The sequence below is a fragment of the Corythoichthys intestinalis genome, chromosome 15, assembly GCF_030265065.1.
Source record: "Corythoichthys intestinalis isolate RoL2023-P3 chromosome 15, ASM3026506v1, whole genome shotgun sequence".
Classification (NCBI taxonomy): Eukaryota; Metazoa; Chordata; class Actinopteri; order Syngnathiformes; family Syngnathidae; genus Corythoichthys; species Corythoichthys intestinalis.
In genome coordinates this window covers 46,300,188-46,327,378 of record NC_080409.1, presented here as the reverse complement: position 1 = coordinate 46,327,378, position 27,191 = coordinate 46,300,188, and the positions used below count along the sequence as shown (strand labels likewise).

At 39.0% G+C, this 27,191-nt stretch overlaps 1 protein-coding gene across 2 annotated transcripts in view; it reads right to left on the bottom strand.

Moving 5' to 3' along the window:
• rcan3 (regulator of calcineurin 3) overlaps positions 1-27,191 on the bottom strand; it is a 119,355-nt gene that overhangs the window by 68,488 nt on the left and 23,676 nt on the right. The window contains exon 1 of one of the 2 annotated variants that reach the window (XM_057858851.1): positions 7,174-7,398. The exons of the other annotated variant lie outside the window; for it this stretch is intronic. Within the exon in view, the coding sequence (XP_057714834.1) occupies positions 7,174-7,260 (87 nt within the window). The 5' untranslated portion in view covers positions 7,261-7,398. Of the gene's footprint in view, positions 1-7,173; positions 7,399-27,191 lie in introns of those variants that run through there. 2 annotated transcript variants of the gene reach the window in all.

Genomic DNA, 27,191 nt, shown 5'->3' with positions numbered 1-27,191 from the left:
TTACTTTTTACAAATGTTTCTCCTTTTGCTGCCTCAACATAAAAATAACAGAAAAATGTCATCGCGTGTAATTGAGTTTTTCACATAAGACTTAATCTTTGTGTTAGCGGGGGTTTAATTAGTCGATGGAGTTGATTTAAACCACCATTGACTTGCCCTAAAACTAACAAATAACTGACAAACTGCACGAAATTTGTTTAAATCAACTCCAACGACTAATTGAACCCCCGCTAACTCCAAGATTAAGCCTAATGTAAAAAATTCTGAACTTCCCCTTTGAAATAAAGACCTAGCCGTTAAAATGTTGTCTATAAAAGTTGTAAAGCAATAAAACAAACAACAAAAATTCATTAAATGAACAAAAATCCTACAATGTACAGTTTTCATAATGGGTCAAAATCAATTTTCGAACAGATCATGTGACAAGCACCTTGGAGACTATCCTTTGCTTAGCTTAGCCAAAACTAGGCAAGGTAACGAGGCAAGATGGATATTTAGAATTTCTTTAAACCTAAGCTTTCAAATACCATCAACAACAACTTGAACAGTTGATTGAACTGGAACAGTGTCAAGATGTGTATTTAAATACAGTATTGGCCAAAAGTTGGGCGACACCTCAAAGGTGGATACTTTGAAAACCTGTTTTCAGTTATTTCACTTTTTTTGCCATTCCACATGTTCGTTCATAGTTTTGATGTCTTCAGTGAGAATTTACAATAGTAGTGAAAATATATAAAACGCAAAAATTATGAAGTGTGTCCAAACTTTTGACTTTTGTTTCAGAGTCTTCAACATGCTTTTCCCCCAGTCCCACAAATGTAAAACTCTGCCTATGATTACAAACTCTAACTATAAAATGTACATAATTACACATATTATAAAGGCTGGTTACAAACCGCAGAAGTGCTGGCTGTCTTGTTACCTGTCGGCTTTGTTTCGAGTTTTTTCGCGTTGTGCTGTAATTCCAAGTGCTTCCTTGTTGAATTGGATGTCGAGTTTTTAGCGGTCGACAGTCTTTCTGAGCCAGTGCAGAGTTTGCAACGCACGGAGATATTTTTGTCATCTTTACTGAACGGATATGCGAAGTAATGGCTGTATCTCCAGTGAGCAAATGCAGCCGTTTGTTGTATCTCTCCGGCTCCTTTACTGTTAGCATCCTGATAGGTAGCCGGGATATGTTGTTGACCGCCGTGGCAAACAGCGCGCACACAGCATGGTAATACACGTGACCCGTTTTTTTTTTCCCGATGAGAAAACATGAGATGTGATATCACTCCCAACTCAAGAGCAGTATTTTCTATTCAAATGCTCTTCGTAAATGACTACAGTATTCTTCATTCTACATACAGTATGAGGCAACAACAAAATAGTAACGCACAGGCACTGAGGAAACAAACTTTAATCAGATTACTGGCTTGGAAAAATGAACGCGTTAGATTGCTCGTTACTGAAAGAAAGTAATCAGATTACAGTAACGTGTTACTGACAACACTGGTGTCATGTCATAATTATGACGGTCTTATGGCTGTCTTATGATGGAGCTGTGAAATAAAGACAAAAATAAACACATTAGCCCAAATAAATCAACAAATAAGCCGCACTGGACTATAAGCCGCAGGATTCAAAATGAGGGAAAAAAGTAGCGGCTTATAGTCGCAAAATTACGATACTTCCAAAGCACCTTAATTAAAATTTGCCAATTCAAGCAACGTTGGCAAAGGTGAAAAGTCAGTCTTCACCCACATTAGACCATTCATTGTTGCTTGAAAGCCTGCCTGCTTATCGTTTCTCATTTCATGAGATCAAGGGCATCACACAGACATACATCGTGTTCAGTGATAGAGAAAAAACAAGGTGAGACTGACTGCATTTAATCTAGCCGTAGACTCCATCATTCTACTTACAGGAGAAAACGGATTAACAGTGTTTCTTTGTGCCGGTTGGAAAGTCAGGCCTTCTCTGTCTGTGACTTCAATTGTGTACAGATCCTTCTTTTCATTCAAGGTCACAATGGCATAGGTTAACAGATAAGAGCAGCCAAACAGGAGGCTTTAGAAGAGGACGGCAGTCAACCTCTGACAAGCTGTGTCGAAACTATCTAGTGTGGATTGGCGGGCGGTAGCCATTGAAAACACCAAAGTAATTCAACTCTGACCATGGCTGAAAACTTGGGGAAAACCATCAAGCAGAAAAGCTACTTTTCACTTTTAAATACAAATGCCACTTTACACCAAGCAGTCGAATTGGCTTTTTAATTGTTGTCGTTTAGTACATAATTTAATGTATTGTGACTTTTGAGTCAAGTTAAACATTTATTATTAAAACAACACTTTGTAGCTTTTCAGTTTTGGTCAATTTTAGCGACACCGGTGGACAAATGCAGTAGTGTTTTTAGGAAAACTGCGTTTCCCATGAAGACCAGTGCACACCCGCGCAGTATCATAAAATCATAAATCAATCAAAAATCAATCTCCCGGGCGCCTGCAGATGGATTAAATAACATTTCTGTTTCCAGCAGCTGTGTGAAGGATGAATAGTAATAAGGTAATGAATCCAGTTGTGGCTAAACAATAGCATATGACCGTTAGCAACCGTGTGGCTTAGTGTGGCTAATGGGGACTAAGGGGGAAGTGATGTATGCCATAAAGCAGTCAGCACATTTGTAGTTTTTTTGTGTGGCAGGGTTCCTGCCAGCCTCCTCAAAGTTAATTAGTGCCAGTGAAAGCGATACAGACCCCTTCAAGATATAAAAGAGGTGTCATAAATATTATGAAAATATTTTATAAAGGTTGAAAAGTTACCTAGTGTTGCTTAAAATCTTATTTTTTTATGTTGTGCATTGTTGAAATATCAGTACCACATAAAATATTATCAAACAAATACTGTATATATGTAATTCTTAAGAATTACAAATATATTGTTTGGTGCATTCAGAGAGTGTGGGAAAAACAAACACTGGCTAAAAATAGTGAATTTGAACCCATGTTACACCCTCTCCCCTTAAACCCAAGTCCCAATGCAAGAGGCACTTAAATGACCTGGACAACAGAAGTAATAGTGTCAGTGAAAGCACCCAACGAATCAGACAGAATATGTAAAACAGACTGAACGATTGAAATTAACGGATTTCCTAAAGAAACAGATGCCATAGGGATGGTAGGGACATACTAGAACTGAAACGAATCCTCGAGCAACTCGAGTTTAAAAACTGATCCGAGTAATTTTATTCATCTCAAGGAATCGTTTAATTTTGCCAGCTCTAAGCATCACGTTTTGCCCGGACTACTTTTAATGCGGGACAACGCGCTGACGTCACGAGTGAAAAGGAAGAAGCAAAAAAAAAAAAAAAAACTGACTGTGGCCGACAGCCACTACAAACTACACCAACGTTGCTAAAAACTACTCCTGCATGATGCTAGTGTGGTAGCAGGTAGTGTCCGATGCGTCTCATAGATATCGCATACATTTAGCACTAGATGCGAAATGACAGACTCGGCCGCGTCTGGGCAGTGTTAGTAAACAGACGCCATCTTTAAGCAGTAGACTTCTCAGCGCTAATAAATAAAACGTTACTGTCACTCGCACACGTAAAGTTAGCCCTTCGGAGGGCTAGGTTTCTATTGATTATGACCACTGTCGATGCGTGGCTAAAGTGTCTTACATACAGGCTTTATTTATCTGTAAAAACTAGGGTTGTTCCGATCATGTTTTTTTGCTCCCGATCCGATCCCGATCGTTTTAGTTTGAGTATCTGCCGATCCCGATATTTCCTGATCCGATTGCTTTTTTTTTTTGCTCCCGATTCATGAATACAACTCGGACGAATATATACATTCAACATACAGTACATAAGTACTGTATTTGTTTATTATGACAATAAATCCTCAAGATGGCATTTACATTTTTAACATTCTTTCTGTGAGAGGGATCCACGGATAGAAAGACTTGTAATTCTTAAAGGATAAATGTGACTTTGTACATTGTGACTAAATATTGCCATCTAGTGTATTTGTTGAGCTTTCAGTAATGATACTGTAGCCATTTAACTGTTCTGCCCAAATGCATGATGGGAAGTGCAACCATGACCGTGCGTAGTGGCACCAATTGATATATCTTCTCTGCGTTGGGAAATAACATAGGGTGTAAAGAAAAAGATCAACTACTACCTTTCTTCCCCACATTGCTCTTCCACGATATTTGTAATTGATGAGAGAGGGATTTTAAGGCTTTAGCCAATTAAAAAAAGGCTCCAAAGACTGCCAAAATTCACTCTACTCATTTTACGCTGCCCTTTAGCTCTATATATAGATAAATCTGCACCATTATAGATTGAACGCGACAATGCGTGAGTGGGTCGTGCAGCGCATGCGTTAATTGCGTTAAACATTTTAACGTGATTAATTTTTTAAAAATTAATTACCGCCGTAGTAGTAGTCATTGCTGAATAAAACACCATGTAGCACTGGTCCCTAATGTGCTCCAATACAGCAGGTATCATACATTTATTTGGAACACTGCAAAAACTCAAAATCCTATCAGTACTTACAGTTTAGACTAACCAAAAACTTAACTAGAACTTAAAAATAGCTTGACACAAATGGAAATTCAATTGAAACACGTGGGAAAAACATGTAGCTTTCAAGTGATGTGTGTTATCAAGCGTAATTACATTTTTAGGCAAGAAATATGTTTTTTTTTTAAAATAAAATCTAGAAGTTTTTGGAGTGAAAGCAGTGAATTTTTTCCCCCCAGTCACATCTGAGATGCAATTGTTGGCTATTTTCAACAATGTCCATCGAAAATAAAGACATTGATTGACTGAAAATGGTTCAGTATTGGATTAAATGTCTTTTTCCCCCCATGTATATTTACAATTGCTCTTTATCTAAACAAAAAAAAAAGTTTTATCCGACTACTTGATTCATCGATAGATTTTTCAGTCGATTACTCAATTACTAAAATATTCGATAGCTCCAGCCCTAGGACATACCACTAGCAACTTTTAAGGATGCTCAAATTGTCCCCAACTACTTTTAAGCAACCTTATTTGCATTATATAATGAGATCAGTTGTTTAGGTCATTTAGATTGTCTTTCCATATGTTGTCAGGATAGAATTGACCCTACCATTTTTAAATGAATTTATTTCATGATGTTCATACTTTCACTCTTTGAATGTGCCAGTGCATTTTTTCCCCTCAAACGCATGTTTTACTGTTTTACTTGAAGGATGACCTATAACTGTTATTACTGTAATTCAAGTCCTGTATGGAGTATCTCCAGTTTAATAAATGTCGATGTCCAAAATATATAACTGTGTTTTTTTTTCTGGCTTCAATTAATTGTTTAAGTCGACACAATTCATAACTAATGTGTGTGTGTGCGCTCCCACGGCCAGGGGATACAGTTTTTGACGGGGGTAACTACATTGGCAAGACACCGGTGGTGGCTCTGTTGTACAATTAGCATATTTAGTCGGGCAAATTGATTTTAGCGGCGCTCGCTGGCATTTCATGGTCCACATTTTCAATCCTTGGTTCTTGCTCATTTGTTGTTGTCGCTCTTGAAAGCTTAGGTTTGAAAAACTTATGTATATCCATCTTGCCTCTTCGGTCCTCAGGTGGTTTTGGCTAAGCAAAGCAAATGACAGTCTAAGGTGCTAGTCACATGATCTGTTCTAAAAATCTTTTTTTGTTCATTTCATTCATTTTTTTGTTCTGTTTTGATGCTTTACGACTTTTATAGACACGATTTTACCTGAAAACTCTTAATTTTAAAACCATATGTAGGAAAGTCATTTACATGCAATGACACTTTCGGCCAACAGAGGGGAAAGCTGAAGGAAGGCTCCATTAAAAAAAAAAAAAAAAAAAAAATTATACCATGACTAAGACATTTATCCAGTTATATTTAATTTATTGTGACAAATGTTGAGTGGTCTTAAAACAAATGTTTAATTTTTGCATTCCTTGATAGTAAAGATTTATTGTGTATGTTAATACAATTTAGGTTATATTTAAATATTGCCATTTAAATTTGCTAATAAAATTCAGACATTTATTTTGGAAGTTTTCTAAATGTTTCTGTAGTAGTTTTTCAAAACAAAGGTTTGAATCGAATGGTGTAATACCTGAACCCATACACATGAGAGTTGGTATAAGTCCATACAGATTTATTTTGCATTGCTCATTTAACCTATCAATTGATTCGGTTCATATTCGTGCGAAATGAATCCCTGACCCCTGTTCACCCAATCTGTTTGGTCTTATTAAAGTCCAGCCCCAGCAAAAAAGTGTACATGCAGGTTATACTGTCATATCGTCCCTACCAATATTGAGACCAAACCTACGCCCCGGTTCACACCCTCGACTGGTCTCCCCCCAACCATTCACTCCCACTTTATATGGACAAATTAGTCTCCAATATACTAACATGTATGTTTTTAAATGCAGGAGGTATAAGATAGACAGGCTGCACACAGAATATAATCATCTTAATGTAAAAAAACAGTATGCAAATGTATTTACTTCCTCTCAATAATTGTATTAGTGTCAGCCAAGTCTGCAGTCGCTCGCAGACCACAACATTAAGTAAAAGCACACTTTCAAATATGAGCTCTTTTGAAACATGTTAAAGATAATGTTCAATGTCGACCCACATTGTCCGAGAAAAATACATTAGAAATATGTTGAAGAATTGGATGACGCGGGACTGCACTGCATCACATCGGGAGCGGTGTCTTATACTTTGGTTACCTAACTACACAAGAGGGACAAAAGATTAGAAACACCTCTCAGTGTCATGCTGAGCAAACTATGCCAGCACAACCAGCAAGAAACACATCGGAATGACCTTTTTGCAGGTGTTCCTAATATTATGATGGTGACTATTCTCAAGGGTGCACCTGCAATACAAGAAGGTTTACCCCGCAATCTTCATGTGTGACCCCCTCCCTGATGTCATCCCACCGGCCCCTTTCCACGAGCACAGGTTGCGCATTCCCTCCAACTGGCGCATCGTTAATCAGCGCTCAATGACCGCATTAGAAGGCACTAACCGCACATGTCTTCCATGCGCAACGTGCGCGCCGCGCGTAACCTTGCGCCCATTGATAAAACGCCGTCAGGTTTGCATTCCGCGCACGCATGACAGCGATCAGCCCGCAACATCGTACCTGCATTTTGTGTGACGTGAACACCTCGACGTCTACCTCGCAGGCGACGATGGTGACCATCTCCAGTTTCATGTTTATGGACGGCATTTTCCCCAAGAAAAGTGGCTCTGTGTGCCCTCCGCGCGAGCTTGCAGTCAACTTAAAAGTCCACGAGGCTGACTGCGAGTGTGTGAATGTGTGCTCGGTGGTCGAGAGCTGCCGAGTGATGCTGCAGCACAGCACAGCCACAACTCTCACGCCCCCTCCCCCTCCCTCCTCATCGCCACATTGACGTCATCAACACGCTTACGTTTACGCCACTAGCGTGAAGCGAGGCGCGCAAATTGAGGGACACTGCAGAGAGAACTCCATGCTCCGGTTTATTCCGCTTTTTTTGGTCTTTACAATAGTGGAAGTGGTGAGGTCAGGGAATAGAGACTTGATGGGGGTGGAGGGAGTTAATGGCTGGATGACACACATAGCTACACATAAAAAGTAGGCACTTGGAAATATTTCAAAAATAGGTGTCGCCCTTTATAGGGCAAGTGACTCTTTTTGGTGATTCATTAAAATAAAAATAACCCTAGATCTGGCGTCCACATACGTGCATCAATTTTTTTTTAACCTGTCCTGTTTAGCTGCTTGACACGGAGAATGAAAATCTGATTGTCCGATTGGTTCGAACTAGGGTTGTTCCGATCATGTTTTTTTGCTCCCGATCCGATCCCGATCATTTTAGAGTATCTGCCGATCCCGATATTTTCCGATCCGATTGCTTTTTTTTTGCTCCCGATTCAATTCCAATCATTCCCGATAATTTTTCCCGATCATATACATTTTCGCAATGCATTAAGAAAAAAATGAATAAAACTCGGACGAATATATACAACATACAGTACATAAGTACTGTATTAGCTTATTATGACAATAAATCCTCAAGATGGCATTTAAATTATTAACATTCTTTCTGTGAGAGGGATCCACGGATAGAAAGACTTGTGACTTTGTATAGTGTGACTAAATATTGCCATCTAGTGTATTTGTTGAGCTTTCAGTAAATGATACTGTAGCCATTTAACTGTTGTGCCCAAATGCATGATGGGAAGTGCACCCATGACTGTGCGTAGTGGTACCAATTGATATATCTTCTCTGCGTTGGGAAATAACATAGGGTGTTAAGAAAAAGATCAATTACCGTAATTTTTGGACTATAAGCCGCTACTTTTTTCCTTCATTTTAAATCATGCGGCTTATAGTCCAGTGCGGCTTATTTGTTGATTTATTTGGGTTAACAGGTAACACTTCATTTGACAGCGGCGTCATAAGACTGTCATAATTATGACATGACACTATCATGGGCATTACTGAATGCTTGTGTCATTAAGTGTCATCCAGCAAATTATGTCACTAACCCCATTTATGTCCAGATTGGATCTTTTACATCCATTCAAGTTAAATAATTTGCCGGATAACACTAAATGACGTCTGTTATAAACATTCATTAATGCTCATGACAGTTTCATGTCACAATTATGATTGTCTAATGACAGTCTTATGGCAGCACTGTCAAATAAAGTGTTACCAAATGCTATAACTAGCAGTTAATGATATAAGCGGAACAGTAACTGAAAAAATAATTACCACAGAACATGAATTTTGATTGTTATTTACATCTATAGCGCTGCAATGCATGCTAGGAGGCATGTTGGACAACAACAGTGTTGACAGCAGATGGCAGTAGAGGTTGACTATGTAACCCAAGGGAGCAGTGATGGCCATATGAAGCGTCTTGAAGCAATAAAGCTTTGCAGCCAATTGGTTCAAAGCTTCATGGTGGTTCATTTGGTCTTACGACAGTCATATGATTCCGCTGTCAAGTAGTGTTACCCGTTAATATCTTTTGGTGGAAATATCCCATAATACACTGAGGACAGCTGCGGCTTAAAGTCCAGTGCGGCTTATCTATGAAAAAATGCAGTTTTCGTGCCAAATTTGGTGGGTGGCGGCTTATAGTGCGAAAATTATGGTACTACCTTTCTTCCCCACATTGCTTCCCACGATATTTCTAATTGTAGGGAGAGGGATTGAAAGGCTGCCAAAAATTCACTCTACTCATTTTACGCTGCCTTTTAGCTCTATATATAGGTAAAACGGCGGCATTACAGATTGGACGCGACAATGCCTGAGTGGGTCGTCCAGCGCATGCGTTAACTGCGCTAAATATTTTAACGTGATAAATTTGTAAAAAAAAATAATTACCGCCGTTAACGGGATAAATTTGATAACCCTACCTTAAGCCTAAACTAAAGACTCTGGATGAGTGTAACATATTATGTCTGTAACGTTAAATACAATTAGAAAACGATTTAATAAAAAAAATAAATTAATTAATTAAAAAAAAAGGCATGTCCGATATTTTTTTGCCGATTCCGATAGTTTAAAAATGACGTGATCGGACCCGATTGGGACATCTCTAGTTCGAACAGTTTTAATGTATCACATGGGAGTATGACATAATCTAGGGCAGGGGTCGGGAACCTTTTTGGCTGAAAGAGGCATGAACACCACATTTTTAAAAATGTAATCCCATGAGAGCCATACGATATGTTTAAAACTAAAAATACAGTGGTACCTCGACATACGATCGCTTCGACACACGATCTTTTCGACATCCGACGTAAAGTTTGACGCGCCATTTGTTTCTACATCCGACGACCTGCTCGAAATATGACGATTTTTGACAGCGCCGCAGTTTCTTTGTTTTGCTGGAAGACGGATGCACGGCTGACTTTCTTGTGAGAGAAATCAACACTGGATCCAAAAAGGTAAGTGCAGGTGGAGAAAAAAAAAGAAAATGTAACTCTTCCCATTGGAATGAAGATGTGAATGATAGCTAAATATAAACACGGCGTGTGCATCCATGAACTACGTCGACAATAGGGCTGTAGAATGTCGATCTCGGCCGGCGGGCCTCCTCTGGTCGCTAGTCTTTATTTTTTTAAGGTGACAATTCTTATCGTGGTAACATCGCCAAAGAAATCGCCAGCTTGGTCAGGTTTCTAATCATTTATTCCATCAACTTGCCTAGTGTCCACTGCTGTTGACGCCAAGATCAAAACAAAAGTGAAATAGAACGACGCTCTCTTGCTCACCATCACGTCATCCCCGTGGTGTGTTCAGGCTAGGGGTGCACGATATCCATTTTTTGAAACCGATACCGATATCGATAACTTCCTGCTCCTCAAAGCTGATACCGATATCGATAATGAATATACAATTTTTAAAATGTATAACCTGAGTTTTTGAACACCTGGAGGTTTAAAAAAAAACAACAACAACTAGTGGATTCAACATAGATTTGCCTTTGATCTCACCAGATTTTTTATAATGACATGAACAAAACAGTGCGTTACACTTCTGCACTGCCCGACAGCCAGCTAAGAATGAATGCACTTCCATTAACCACAAGGCTTCGTCTTTCCTTGCTTTTACACACGACTCGTCTTAATATTGCGAAAGTACAACAGAAAAATACACATATTCAATACTCAATATACAACAAACTGCAAAATACACTTATATACACAACTATTACATGTATAGCATTGCACACTAGCTTGAGATACTAAAGCATTGGCTGGTTTCTATAAAACAACTTATGAAGTTCTGTACATATGACCCTTCACCACAGAAGTAAACATGTATTGCACATCCATATGTTATAGTAAACATAAAATACTTACACATATTTCCGAGGCGGAAACGTAACAGAAAGCATTCACGACTGTCAATGCTACCGCTAGACACCGCAATGAGTAAGTGATTGAACCAAACTACTGTAACAAAAAATAGATACGGTGAATTATTCTGACCAGCAGGTGGGACCAATGCCCCACAATTGGTCAACTGATTTCCCATAAAAGTGTGTAAATTGTAAAGCCAAAACAGTACATACTATTGGTCCTATTATAAATGTTATTGGAAATATCGGGATGACGTCATAATTCCTATTATCGGACCGATAATTATCGGACCAATAATTATCGTGCACCAGTAGTTCAGGCACAGCAAAAAAAAAAATCTAAGGTGTGCCTCCTCCGTCTGAATAGAAAAATTGTTTTATTAATAAATAAATAAATAAATAATCCATATAGTGTATAACATATACTAAATGGCAATATTTTTTTTACTCAACAGGTTACAGGTTACTCAACAGGCTTTACTCTTCCTAAAAAAAAAAAAAAATCAAACAATAAAAACGAGAAAAAACAAAACAAAAACAAAACAAACAAAAAAACGATGAAATAATGATAAAAAAATAATAATACAATGCAGACCCGTGGAATTGTATGTAGGTATACAGTCTGTAACTGCGCACGCATGCACAAAAAGAACTACTCCTTCTCCTCCTACTTGTAGGAGCCATGTCAACGCAGGCAGGTGCTGCCCCCCAGCGGCCAGAGGGATTCTTTTCAAATTGGTCCCGGGAAAAATCATGAAAACCGGACATTTTCATGAATTTATAAAACCTGGCCTGACGTCACGGAGAGGATGTGAAAAATTGACTTGTCCGGGCAAAAGAGGACGTTTTGTGACCCTAAAGTACTCCCATTGTGATCTTGCAACATGCCTCGTTTATTACTAGAAAGCAGCGAACAGGAAGGTGTTATGGGGGGGCAGAATAAAAGAAGGAAAGAGAGAAGTACGAACAACAAGAAGAAATACATTGAACGCCTACACTAACTATGAATATGTTGGTGCTATTGTTAGCCAGTTGTAATTCCAGTTGACACCATTTGGGGAGCCTGATGACTAAGGGAAAAAAGAGGGCGGGGAGTCAGAAAAATAAGCGATTGGGAGGGGTGGAATATACACAAATCAGCGAGTGTGAGTATGCTGGCATCCTATCCTATGCAATCTGATCGCTAATCCTGACACCGAGTTTTACGACTTGAGTGTGTCTAATTGCACCTAGTCTAGTCATGCGTGAATCCTATCAGACATGTGATAGTACTGCAAACGAGTGGAAATGCCAGTGGGAGCCGCACCAGGGCCGTGGACCTGCCCCAGCAAATCGGGTGGAGGCGAGCCAGCGCAGCCCATCTCTCCTACTGCAGCCCAGCAAGGGGCCACTGTCATCCCTCCGGGATCCAGGCTGGTCTCCCGGGCCATCAGCAACCCCATCAACTGGCCTTCAGGGACGGGATGAGGAGACGTGACACCCCCACGCCCACCACCACCGTCGCTCGCCCACCCAGCCCACAGACACTGCCGCAGCTCCCCAAACGGCACAGCACACAGCGGGACAGCCAGTGGCCCACCAAGCCCAGGGCAGGGCAGGATCCCAACCCGAAGCAGGTGAGACCCACCGGCACCCAGCCAGCGACCCGGGCTGGAGGGAGGACGTCCATGCAGAAAAGAGGGGGGAAGGCGGAAGCATGAGAGCGCCGAGAAGCGACTTTGTAGTCTGATATTCTGATTATGTTTGACTTGTCTTTGTTAAGATTGGTGACTGAAATTGAGGGCATTTCAGGACAATTTTTTCAGCATTTCTTGTCTTGTTTTTAAGCCACAATTGAAAATATGCTGCTCCTGGATGACAGCACAGCAGAGAGAACCACAACATCTGCCAATTTTCATACAGAAAAATGGATGGTTCTTTTTGTCATTACAGGCCACTTGAAAGTGGTCAACCCAAAACTAGTACTGCTTAGTGTGATAGTTGACACCCACTTTAAGAAGTACATTACCTCCACCTAGAGTACTAAAGTGGAATAGTTGTCAGAATAGAAGCAAAACTGCATAAACTGTAAGGCTTATTAGCTCAAAGAATTGTATGACCGTGTTTTGGCAGTGCAGGTATATTGTATTTATTATAAAAACACATCACATTAAATATGAAAACTTGATGAGCAGCGTTGTCGACTAGGGATTAAGCGAACCACGGCGCCGTCACTCAAAAAGGAGCCGACCAGGCGCCTCTTTCCTTAATTATGAAGACACGCGGTGAGACACTTTCCACTGCAGCTCAGCACCCATCATTACAAAAATCCCACAGACGCTCCATTGCATAATCACTGAGCATACCATGTCTTCTTTCCGTCACTCTCATCATCCCTATCGCTCGTTTCGTAATAATTGCCGGGCCCAGTGAGACAGCTAAGTCCCCAATAAGCCTATAATAAAAAAGCTGCAGGTGCTAAGGCTATTTATGTACATGCATGTCTATGCAGGCACAAAGAACAACAGTGGACTGTGGGAGGACATATGTGGCGATAATCGATACGATTTTAAACTCATGCCGCCACATCGATGCTAATTGTTACCCAATATGTACAGTATGAGTTCCGACGCCGGCTCTATGCAGGGGCAAGAAGGGGCAGTGCTTCCTCAAATAAATGTCTTGCCAACTCAAATCAAAATTTTAGAAGTTTAGAAGGCACATTTTTAATATACTCACAAAACTAATACATTAAAAGTTGACAAATTACGAATGTTTACATTTGATGCTACCTACACATTTCTAACTGCCCCCTCATACATGCCTGCCTACAACCGGCCCTGAATTGAGTTTCCTTTTGTGTGTTAACATTCAGGTTACGAAGGCTACCTGAGCCTACTTTAACTACACAATAAGGGAGTTCCAAAAAAATTCATTATTAGATGCATCGTGAGTCGACACGTGACGATTCCATTACGACTCATAAAGGTTCAAAAACGCAGATTTTTCCTAATAACATAACGACAGCCGCTCGTAGCGGAACGATTCATTCAAGACACGTCTGCCGCCCGGACACCTTTAACGGACACACGCACAACGTTATGATAAGAGGTGTGCGAAATTTTCAATTGTTAGATTATTCGCGATTCGGCCTTGGAAGATTCGAGAACGATTCACAAACATCCAAATTCCGATTATTGAAATTTGTCAAGTAAAGCGGAAGTAAAACACACTCAGCGCGCCGCGTGGTCTTCGGGACGCAATGAGGAACGGAGCGAGAGTAGCTAAACATCATGCTTGTCATTCCCCGCCCCTCGGGTAATGCCAATGCTCAATTCACGGATCTAGCTCAACTCATGCCGCGAGGTAAAAAAACAACAACATACCCGACTGCTGCCGACAGCTGCTACAAAGTACGTCCACATAATGTTACGGTAGATATCATATTTATATAGGAATAGATGCAAAATAGACTCGGTGGCGATAGCAGCACATGTCCAGAAAGCTAGATGCGGGCGTTAGTAAACGGCCGCCATCTTAAAGCAGTAGACTTCCCTGAAAGGCTGTTGTTCCGAACATTCCAAGCGGACCTAATTAACTTTTTTATCTAAAATACTCCTAAATCGGTAAAATATTGACTTGAATCTATCTTTAGAATAGTTTAAAACTTTCACATCTCAAAAGTAGACAAAAGGGAAATTATGGAACAACAGGAGCAATTTTAACAACTGCGGTTGATTCACAACATTAATTGAATGTAGTTTAAAGCTGCTGATACAGAATGGGGATTTGAGTATATTATTTAGTCTTTTTAACTGTTAACTTGATACTGAAATAGTCGTTTATTTCAGCCTGCGAGGCTTTTTTATTTTTTTATTTTTTTTTAGTTTTTGTAACTAATGTACAAAAAATTAAAAGTCGCTAATGGGGGGGGGGGTTTGGTTGCCATCAATAATCGATTTATAATCGAATCGTAGCCTCTGAATCTTAATCGTAATCGAATCGTTAGGTGCCCAAAGATTCCCACCTCTAGTTATGATGGTTACTGCCGGTTACTGAGCGAGAGATTTACTCCTTTTCAAAAGACTGGAAAATAAATCACCTAGGACCAAGGAGTTCTATTTGACCCAGACTTATCATTTAAAGCTCATATTAAGCAAACCTGCAGAACAGCCTTTTTTCACCTGCGCAACATAGACAAAATTAAGAAATATTTTGTCTAAAAACGATGCAGAAAAATTAATTCACGCGTTGGTTACATCTAGATTGGATTACTGTAACTCCCTACTTGCAGCTTGTCCTAAAAGTTCTCTAAAAAGTCTTCAGCTAGTCCAGAACGCAGCAGCAAGACTTTTAACAGGAACTAATAGTAGAGAGCACATCACCCCTGTGCTCCAGGCCCTTCACTGGCTTCCATTCAAGTTGAGAATTAAATTTAAAATCCTCCTTCTTACATTTAAGACCATTAATCGTTTGGGGCCATCTTATCTCACCGATGCTCTGGTTCCATACCGCGCCAACAGAACACTCAGTTCTCAGAATGCAGGTCTACTGGTAGTTCCCAGGGTTTCTAAAAGTACAGTAGGAGCTAGAGCCTTTAGCTACCAAGCTCCTGTCTTATGGAATCAGCTTCCAGCTAGTATTAAAGAAGCCGACACAGTTTGTACATTTAAGATTAGACTAAAAACGTTCCTATTCAACAAAGCTTATGGTCAGGCTAGTTGAAATCGGACTAGACTCACAGTTCAGTCTAAGCTGCACTAGAAGCTATAATGCTGGGGTAAGCACAGCCACTGAGTCCTATCTCCTTTTTCTCACTCTACCTACCACTTGTCTTACTTTATTTCTATTTTCTAATTTTAATATCTAGTTGACTAGTCTCTTCATCACTTGTCACCCAGTGTCCCCTTTCCCCCCTCCCCTCTGGGGAGGGGCTATTTTTCAGCCGCAGCCTCCTGACTATCCGGACCCCTGGCTGGATTGACGTCCTTGTTGCCCCCTCGTCTCATCAAGCTAGATGCAGCTCCTCTTGTTCCCTCACTCTATTGCATATCTACAAACTGTAACTCTATCTGCTAATTCCCATTAGCAGTCCTTGTGCATCTTGTCTATCCGTACTGGGAGTGTATCTCTCCTGATTGTGGTTCTCCCCAAGGTTTCTCATTTTTTTCAAAGGGTTTTTGGAGTTTTTCCTTGCCAACATGGAAGGTCTAAGGATGAGGGATGCCCAGGACTTGGACTACAACTTTATTTAATTAATCTACTGTGTATCATATTGCCTCTGCAAATCCCATTGAGACAACCTTGTTGTGCTATAGGGCTATACAAATAAAATTGAATTGAATTTAATTAAATTTGTGTATGAGACAGGCAGACCCCGGCGGTCGCGCTTATGTGCGCAAGTTATTTTTTTAGAGCGAGGGGCGAAGGGAGATAGTTTGTTGCTCCTTGTCTTTCAGTTATCCAGCAGTAGTTTCAAGTCATGTCAATTGAAAAATATCCTGAGTGTGTTGCTTGTGTGTCCATAAGAGGTGAGTACACGAACCCGCTTGTACTGTCTAGCCTTTAATGTTGTTGTTTTTGAGATGTTAACCGTTAGCGCCGAGCGCTAAGCTAATTAGCTCATTCGCCAACGTGTATTTCATATGCAGAAAGTGTAAAACCATGATTAAGTACAGCGGTAACACAACAAACATGCGAAATAGTACAGAAATATGTGAAAACAAAGTATATTGGTTAAAAGAAGTTATTTCTAAAGACACTTTGTTTCCAGAAAATGTGGAATTCATTCCACCTGTGAAAATTTTTTGTATAGTTGAGAGAAATAAGTACTGCCTTTAAAATAGTTAATGTTTTTTGCACTTTCTTGCAAAAAATAAATAAATAAAAAAGCAGCTTAACGGCAGCTTTTTGTTGTATGGGCATATTTCCATCGTTCCTGTTGAATTATTAGGATATTTTAAATAAATAATGGACATAAATTTGTTTGGCTACTTTATTAACTAGTAATGTTCGATGCATCGATAATCGAGAGGTAACCGTGATAATCGTCAATCCCGTGATCATCGTTCCGTAATCAAATCGTAGCACCCTGAATCGTAATCGAATTGAATCCTGGGGTGCATAAGATGGCACACCCCTACTGCACAATGTGTCGTTTTCAGTCTTTTTTTTTTTTTTTTTAAGTCCGACAATCAAGAGTTCTATCAAGAAAAAGCCATCATTTCAAGTTTGCTGTCTAAACTCAAAGCTAAAATCTTCAAAGTTAAGCTGCTCAACCAAACAAGGCCAGGAGCCTACGTGGCGTTAGGCATGTGCCGGTATGAGATACTGGCGGTATTATAACCTTTAAGCAAAAATATCATGGTTTCATAATATCACTGTATTGCTACTTTGAAATATCTGGGTTAAAAAAAAACTTTTTCCATTGAATAGGGTTTTATTTTTTCCAAAACATATTAGCAAATTGGAACATAAGTATTATGTTGAGTTAAAATAAATATTTAAAAAAATTTTTAGATGAGTCACAGCTCAACATTATTACCATCAGAACAAAAATAATTGAACTATTTTCCATAAAAAGCACATGTGTATGACTCGTATCATGTTTACATTACACTCAAACTCACTTTCGCAACACAGACAGTTGCCAGAGAGAAACAAACACATGTTTTATCCCCGCTAGACACACGAAAAATGCTGGAGTTAACTCGTAGCTGGTGGGAAACGTTCATAAAAGTGTTTACAATCCATTAATTTTGTGTAAATGCAAAATCATATTGGAGGTATTGCCTCCTCAGCAGCCACCCTCCGTAAACATGTTTTACATGTCGGTTGGCCCCCCTCTTTTAAACCGCGGCCGTCTGTAACTTTTTCGTAGCCGAAGTACTCCCATACCAGCGATTTCGTTTTCTTTGATGGGAGGAAAAAGTTCAGGAATTTCACTTCCTCCAGCTATCGTGTAGCACAGCTGCTTCACTGACACTGAGCAACAACCAGTGGAGGAGGGTTGAGCTTTGAAGCTGCAAGCAAGGGATTTCTCCCTGCATTTATGGTTCATAAAAATAGCTAATAATTTAGTGACGATATGACGGAAAATATTTGCGGTTTTGAAACCGTGACATTTTCATACCACAGTATACTTTGAAACCGGTTATCGGCACATGCCTGGGTGGCGTCACAATGCCAACTGCGTTGTGGTCATGCAACTCATCAAAACCACATATCTACTAGATATTAAACTTACAGCTCTGTTGAAACACACTTTATTTCTGTTCCTGGAGAAGTACTCTAAACCCAAGTGGGAAAATTATTGCACTCCAGGGCAGTGGTACTGCAATGTTCCCAAGCTGTATTAGTCAAGTGCCAAAGGGTGCAAAGCAATATGTCGAAGAGTAACACTCCACTGATGAAGCCAACTAATACCTCATGTGACGTCTCAACGCAACAGTAAAGTTTGGTAGAACCACCTGTCTTAATCCGAAGGTTCTAACGTGATGAGGTTCATTGTAATTCAAGTAATTTGTCAGATTATATGCCTAAATTTCATGCTTGATCAAAGAAATGCGTCCTGATTCGTTACTGCCCAAAAACGAGATGAATCGTCTTGAATGATGAAGCACTTTTTCTTCAGTGTGGCCTGGTTCTGCTCATTCACAATTCTCTCTGTTAAGATCTGACAGTCAGCAAAGCGGCCTTCGTGTAATAATATTAAGCGGTGACATTTTCCAAGGCGAACATTGAAAGCGACAATACCAAAAAAATTCCAATTTGCAGAAATGTTAGCGGAGTAATAAAGAAAACTTTGCATGCGGGTAAGGGTAAAAATGTATATTATTTCTGCTTTCTGCCTTAACACAGAGCGGGTGAAAAAAGGAACACATACAGCCATGTGAAAAAATTAGGACACCCCATTAAATATTCAGTTCTTTATTAAGAAATGTGCACATATCCATGTCTGATCTAGTTTATCTTTATCTCTAGAAAATGATTTAATTGCAGGTAAACAACAAAAACTAACATTGTTTTACTCATTAAACCAAATATATCAACAAAAAAGCATTATCTAACTGACGAAAAAGTTAGGACACCCTACCACCTAAAAGCTAGTGTTACCCTCTTTGGCTAAAATAACTTTAGTGAGACGCTTTTTGTAGCCATCTTCCAGTCTTTGACATTGGTCTGAAGAAAGTTTGCCCCACTCCTCAGCGCAGAATACTTTCAGCCCTGAGATGTTGAGGGGTTTCTTGAATGTACAGCCCGTTCCAAGTCACCTCAAAGCATCTCAATGGGATTAAGATCTGGGCTTTGACTTGGCCATTCCAGGACTATCAATTTCTTTTCTGGTATGTTTTGGCTCATTGTCATGTTGCAGTTTCCATTTTTGCGTCAGCTTTAATTTTTTCACAGATGATCTCACGTGTTCCTCAAGCAGCCTCTGATACAAGATATAATTCATTGTGGATTCTATGATGGTGAGCTGGCCAGGTCCTGCTGCAGCAAAGCATCCCCAAACCATGACACTTCCACCTCCATGCTTCACAGTTGGTATGAGGTTCTTTTCCCAGAATGCTGTATTGGGTTTACGCCAAACATGTCCTCTGTTCTGGTGTCCAAATATTCAATGTTAGATTCATCTGTCCAAAGAACGTTATTCCAGAAGTCCTGATTTTTGTCTACATTCACTATGGCAAACTTCAGTCTGGCCTTTGTGTTCTTCTTGGAGAGCAAAGGTTTCCTCCTTGCACACCTCCCATGAAGGTTAAACTTGTGAAGTCTCTTTCTTATTGTAGAGGCATGCACTTTCACATCAACAGAAGCAAGAGCCTGCCGTAGGTCCTGTGATGATATTTTTGGGGTTTTGGAGACGTCTATTAGCATCTTGTGGTCTGCTTTCGGAGTGAACTTCCTTGGACGGCCAGACCTGGGCATATTGGCAGTTCTTTTGAATGTCCTCCACTTGTAGACTATTTTCAGGACAGTGGAATTGCTGATTTTATATTCTTCTGAGGTTTTTTGAAATCCCTTACCAGACTCATAAGCATCTACAACAGGGGTCCCCAAACTACGGCCTGCCCCCACATTTGGTCCGGCCAAACATTTTTTTTTTCTTTTTATTTTTCTATTTTTTTACTTGTGTTATTTTATTTCCTGGCTCTTTCTGTGAAGAACCCAGAGAGGGTTATTTGGATATTATCTATTTAATTAATAGTGTTATTATTACCGTATTTTTCGGACTACAATTCGCACCTGAGTATAAGTCGCACCAGCCATAAAATGCCTAACGAAGAGAAGAAAAACATATAAGTCGCACCGGAGTATAAGTCGTATTTTTGAGGGAAATTTACTTGATAAAATCCAACACATAGAACAGATATATCATATTGAAAGGCAATTTAATATAAAAATATAATAGAGAACAACATGCTGAATAAATGTACAGTGTACAATGCATGAACAACGAAATGCGACTATACTGTCCTCACCAGGACGCTATGGTCGGTCCTGGCTATACAGTGAACTCCCAAATGACGATGCTGGACGTCCGAATAATTTGCTGAATCAATTTGGTCCTCGATACAAAACAGGTTTGCATCAACGTAAATAAATGATAATTAGGTGCTCTTAGAGCAATGACATAAACGGTTAGCATGCGTTCGCTAGCCTTAGCACATGGTTCAAACAACCACACAACTGGCTCTAAGTTTCCGATCGCGGGTGGAAAACACACAACAGCAACAGAAAAGATGATACACACAGGCGTTACCTCTGTAGAGATATTTTACAAGCATAAACAATGAACGTAGGTTCGCAGCCGTGTTTCTCTCTCGCTAACTCGCCCACTCACTCACAGCTACGTAGCTGTCAGTCTTCTTCTGGCGTGTGAGCGCTCTTCCTCATGTAAACAAGTGCGAGTGCGCCCCCACGTGGGCGTGAAAGCGCCACAAACTAAAGGCATGCATTTCAATACAAAAAAGTCAATAATACAATTAATCACACATAGCCAAACGCAGAACGCGAATGTGGCCATAGCTATGAAGAGTTATTCAGATAACTAGAGCATAAAGAACATTCTAACAAGTTTACCACACCATCAGTGTCACTCCAAAACACCAAAATAACATGTGAAATTATATCATAATGTGTTAATAATTTCACACATAAGTCGCTCCTGAGTATAAGTCGCACCCCTAGCTAAAATACGAAAAAAAGTCTGAAAAATACGGTATATTATATTATATTATGTTATATTATTATATTATATTATAATTATTATTTTTATTTTATTTACTTTTGTTCTGTGAAGAATCCAGAAAGGGTTATTTGATTGTGGCTTTCTGAAAAACAATACATTTTTACATTTCAGCACTCCTGCAATTGTCACACTTTTTCTGTTCTGTTACAAACTGACCCCGGCCCCTCATCAGAGAAGGGAAAAGTTATGTGGCCCTCACAGGATAAAGTTTGGGAACCCCTGGTCTACAATCTTCTTTCTGAAGGCCCCAGATAGCCTCTTTGCTTCCACCATGGTGTTTTCTCTCACTTTAACAGTCAGGGGCACATCCAACTAAAAGTGAGGTTTAAACAAGGGAAGCCTCCTTCAAAACACTGGGTAATGATGTTCTAATCATGTGCACCTGATGTGATACACCTGTGTGTGATGTTAGCCATTTTAAGTGGGATCGAATGTGGGGGTATGCTACAGTAATTAATTCCTCAAGAGATATTGCTTTTTTTTTTTGTTAAAATGTTAAAATTGATAGAAAATATCCTTATGGCCGAATATGTTAGAAAACACTCAGGCTTCTATTAAGAGTCCTAATTTTTTTCCACATGACTGTAATTCAAATCTAAATACTCACTGATGAGAAATCATTTGTATTCCGTAGTGGAGCTCTGCAGATGAATAATCAGGGCAGTGGATCATCACATGCATACACATGCTATGTGAGGTTTAGCTTAGTCTGCATGGGCCAGATAAAAAGAAACAAATACTCTGTGTGTTGTTTCACGTGTTGATTCTGAACACTCATCCAACCCCAAAATAGATGGCTGACAGTCCGAGTACAGTAGAGCTACATACCGCATTAGGGCAGTGCAAGCTTTACTGTCTTCATGTCATTCACAAGCCTGCCCGCATGTACACACGTACACGTAAACACAATCCCCTTCAATGCCAAGAGGGCTGCCAAACCAGCTCCTGGTGCCAGCGCCAATGCAGCTGCTCTAATCTAGGCCAAGCTATTTATAAAGCAAGCATCCACGTTCAGGCAACTGGGGGGGGTAACAGGACAGAAGGAAACATCCACAAGGTGAGTTGCGATGTGGAATCATTTCAGTCAAATTGTTTAAGAGATTTGATAGGACTATTTTCACAGTTGAGGCAAGTGTCACTTCAAGGAGACCATGCTGGATTTTAGCAGCATCGGACTGAAATGGATCCTCACAGTGTTTAATCCTGGCTCTGCACACCAGCAAGAGAGCACATACAACACATTCGGCTAATATGGCTGGTTGGTAGCATGGCCGGCTCCGCCTATACGCAGACTATGCAGCTGCTTAGGGCCCCTGAGCACTTGGGAGCCCCCAATCTGACAATTGTTTAATTTATATTCTATTTTGTTTACTACAGTTTGCTTTGTTTGACTTTTGTGAGTTTTGATACTTGAGTACAAGCTTAAAAAAATCCAAGTTCTTCCTTAACTTCTTTCTTTCCTCTTTTAGAAAAAGATTTGGCGCTATCTATTGTAAATACTGACAATCATTTGAGGTGAGAAGTTTGAAGTATGGAGTGCAACAAAATCTGATTAATATACAAAATATGGACGTAGGGGTTGGATTGCATGTATGGGTTTCACAGTACAATGTGAGGAAATGGTGGGCCAAAAATATGGGCCTCTTTGCATTATTTTGCTTAGGGCCCCCAAATGGCCTGGGTGGTAGTAGGAATGTGCCAGATCCGATCACTTGATCAGAAATTGGGTCCAATCATGCCATTTTACGGCTTCTACGCTCACCCTGCCCTGTCACACCTTTATCGGACCCATCTTCCTATCCTATTGGCTGCTAGATGTATCCCCCTCCTTATATGGTGTCTCTTCGGTATGTCTAGTTGTAAAGAGTTTTCAACGCTACTATGTACAGCTAGGTAGATATATATTCAATAATTTCAATCATGTTCAGGACTGCAGCTTTTGAATACGTTAGTAATCGAGTATTCTACTGAAAATTCCATTGATTAATCGAGTTATCGGATAAAACATTAGCATAGGTTAAGAACAATTATAAATATACATGAGAAAACAGGATAATATTGAAACATTTTTAGACATTCAATATATTTCTTTTAGATATACATTGTTGAAAACAGCCAACAATTGCATCTCGGATGTGACTAGAAAAAAACAACAAATTCACTGCTTTCACTCACTCAAAAAAAAAAAAAAAAACCTAAGATCTTACAAAAAAAAAAATCTTATTTCTTACCTAAAATTTTTATTACGTTTGATAACACACATAATTTAAAAGTTAGGTGTTTTTCCCCAAGTGTTTCAATTGAAATTCCATTTGTGTCAAGCAATTGTTAAGTTCTACTTAACTTTTAAATTAGCTTAAATTGTAAGTTGCGGGTCTTACCAAATGCGCTACTGCCCTCCAGTGGCCAGTTTTATTGCTTTAAAATGAGTTTTGAGCTTTATACATTCTGAGATACAGTTCATGGGAACCTATAGATGCTGATTGTGAAAAAGAAACCCCGCAAAAGACATATAAATATGTTTTTGGGACACTGAAGCAATTAAAAATAGTACGTATTTATACGTTTTTAAACACTACCGCGTTCTCTTTTAGGAGTTCTCAGCAGGCTGAGTGGATTTTAGATGACTCACTCAATGAAGCATTTAATAAAGGAAAGTATTTTCTACGTTAATATTCTTTAGAAATAATTTGGTGGGACAGTAACATGTTTAAAATTTATCCTAATTATTACATTTGAAGTGCTTGAAAACCATTTATTAGAATATAAATTTTTTTAATTATACTTTGGGGGGAAAAAAGGGAAAAACATGTCATATGTATCTCTTTCTAATGCTTAATCCGAATAATTACATTGAACTAGAGCTGAAACGAATACTCAAGCAACTCGAGTAACTCGAATTTAAAAACTGATCCAAGTAATTTTATTCACCTCGAGTAATTGATTAATTTTGACAGCTCTAAGCATCACGTTTTGCCCGGACTGCTTTTAATGCGGGACAACGCTCTGATGTCACGTGCGGAGAGGAAGAAGCAATAATTTTTTTTTCAAAAACACTTACTGCAGCCGACAGCCACTACAAACGACGCCGACGTTGCTAAAAACTAGCCCACATGATGCTACGGCGGTAGCAGGTAGCGTCTGATGCGTCTCATAGAGATTGCATGTATGTTGAACTAGATGCGAAATGACAGAGTCAGCGGCATGAGTAAACAGCCGCCATCTTAAAGCAGTAGAGTTCTAAGCACTAATAAATAAGATTAACGTTACTGTCACTCGCTCACGTAACGTTAGCCCTGCGGAGGGCTAGGTTTCTATTAATTATGACCAATGTCGATGCGTGGCTAACGTGTCTTACATACAGGCTTTATTTAATCTGTGAAAACATAGCACTGTAGAGTGATGAGGGTTTAAAATAAAAACTTAATGCTAACTGTCAATTTTAGCTCAGTAGTCATTGCTGGATAAAACATCAAGTCGAAAATAAAGACATCGATTGACTGAAAATGGTTCAATATTAGATGAAATGTCTATTAGGGCTGTCAAAATTATCACGTTAACGGGCGGTAATTTCTTTTTTTAAAATTAATCACGTTAAAATATTTGACGCAATTAAGGCACGTGCCCCGCTCAAACAGATTAAAATGACAGCACAGTGCAATGCCAACTTGTTACTTGTGTTTTTTGGAGTTTTGTCGCCCTCTGCTGGCGCTTGGGTGCGACTTATTTTATGGGCTTCAGCACCAATGAGCATTGTGTAATTATTGACATCAACAACGGCAGGCTACTAGTTTATTTTTTGATTGAAAATTTGACTAATTTTATTAAAACGAAAAAATTAAGAGGGGTTTTAATATAAAATTTCTATAAGTTGTACTAACATTTATCTTTTAAGAACTACAAGTCTTTCTATCCATGGATCGCTTTAACAGAATGTTAATAATGTTAATGCCATCTTGTTGATTTATTGTTATAATAAACAAATACAGTACTTATGTACCGTATGTTGAATATATACAGTATATATCCGTCTTGTGTCTTATCTTTCCATTGCAACAATAATTTACAGAAAAATATGGCATATTTTAGAGATGGTTTGAATTGCGATTAATTATGATTAATTAATTTTTAAGCTGTAATTAACTCGATTAAAAATGTTAATCGTTTGACAGCCCTAATCTATATATATTTATAAGATCTAAAAGTTTTTTGAGTGAAAGCAGTGAATTAGTCTTTTTTTTTTTATTCGTTACATCTGAGGTGCAATTGTTGGCCGTTTTCAACAATGTATATCGAAAATAATGACGTCGATTGACTGAAAATGGTTCAATATTAGATGAAATGTCTTGTTTTCTCATGTGTATTTTAGAGGTGCCTATTACCGTAATTTCCCGAATATAACGCGTACCAAAATCAACTTGTAAAATCATGGTGCGCATTATAAACGGGTACATAGATGGAGACAGAAATATATATATATATATTATATATATATATATATATATAAACTGATTTTTAAAAATTGACACAGCCACGTTGTGTTGAAGAAACGTATGCGGCGATCCGTTGCCGACCATTACTGTACGTGACGTCACCATTTTGTTTCGGTAATACTTCACTCTGATCGGCCGAATGATTTTGTCTGTGTTAAATTCTGCTTTTTTCACTCTTCATAGAGCACAGAATTTAGTTTCTTGAACTCATTTGAGTCAACGTTTATTGCAGCTCCGCAACTCGGACCATAACAAACGTAACAACACAGGCTTCCTGTGTGTGTCCGTCAACTATATCTGTCCCTCGGGAAACTCAAACCCAAATAACAATAGTTCCTATTGTTACCGTCGTGTCGACAGCGATGAGCTCTCTCGGATTTCCGACTTACGTTCTCACTTTCATTTTACCGTATCAATCCATGGAAGAAACATTTATTCATCATGATGAAACAAGCAAGTTATACAGCAGCCTTTAAAAGAAAAGTCACATCTGTTTTGTTTTCTCCTAGATTCTGGTAAGTTGGAGAAGTCAAATCATATTATTACCGTAAATATTGTCAGTTTACGGTAATGTTTTGAACTACCGATATGCTATGCTTGTGCTGTGTTTCACCAGTCAGTAAAATGACATTTCTGTATTTGTACACGAGCTCTGTTTTCTTGTGTTCTTCTATTTATTGGTGCTTAAATTAGGGTGCGCGTTATAAACGGGTACAATAATGTTCCCTAGATTTTACAAGTAAATTTGGGGTGCGCATTATACACGGGTGCGCCTTATATACCTATATATATATATATAACCTTATATATAAATTATGGCAATAATATTTTTGGCTCGGTGTCAGATTGGGATGTGTGCATTTGTTTCCACTCCTGTTTTGCTAGTATGCAAAGTTTTGTTACTGTTCTAGAGGCCGTATTTTTCCTTCAATGAGTTATAAACCTTACTATGGCAATTAGCAAATGTTTGCATTTTACAGTGTTGTGTTTACAAGTTCTTGAGAGGCCTTTTGGCTATTTATAGGCTTGCTGTTCTATAATTGCCAGGTTTAGAAAGTTGTTTCATGGACCAAGACGACAAAAGTCTCCTCTGCTGTTGCACCAAATGTTTTATTTGCTGACAAAGCGCAATTCCTGTTGGGTTCATGTTTGTTTTAGATCAGTGCTCATTGTTCAGGGGAACACACCGTCAATGATATTGACTGATTTATTGTGATTGGCTCAAATTATATTTATTTGGAACAATTAATATGGGCACTTTAGTTGAAGTTAAAACTTTTCTTGTCTTTGTTTTATTCATTATAATTATGTTCATTTCATCATGAAAATTCTGGTTCGGTCAAAGGCAAATCTATGCTGAATCAACCACTAGTATTTTTTATCTACAGGTGTTCAAAAACTCAGGTGAATATACATTGAAAAATTATATATATATATATATTATCGGTTATCGTATCAGTATCGGTCTTGAGGAGCAGGAAGTTATCGATCTCGGTATCGGTTTCAAAAAATGGATATCGTGTAGAGCTGTCCCGACTAGTCGACATAGTCGACGTAATCGATGACGTAA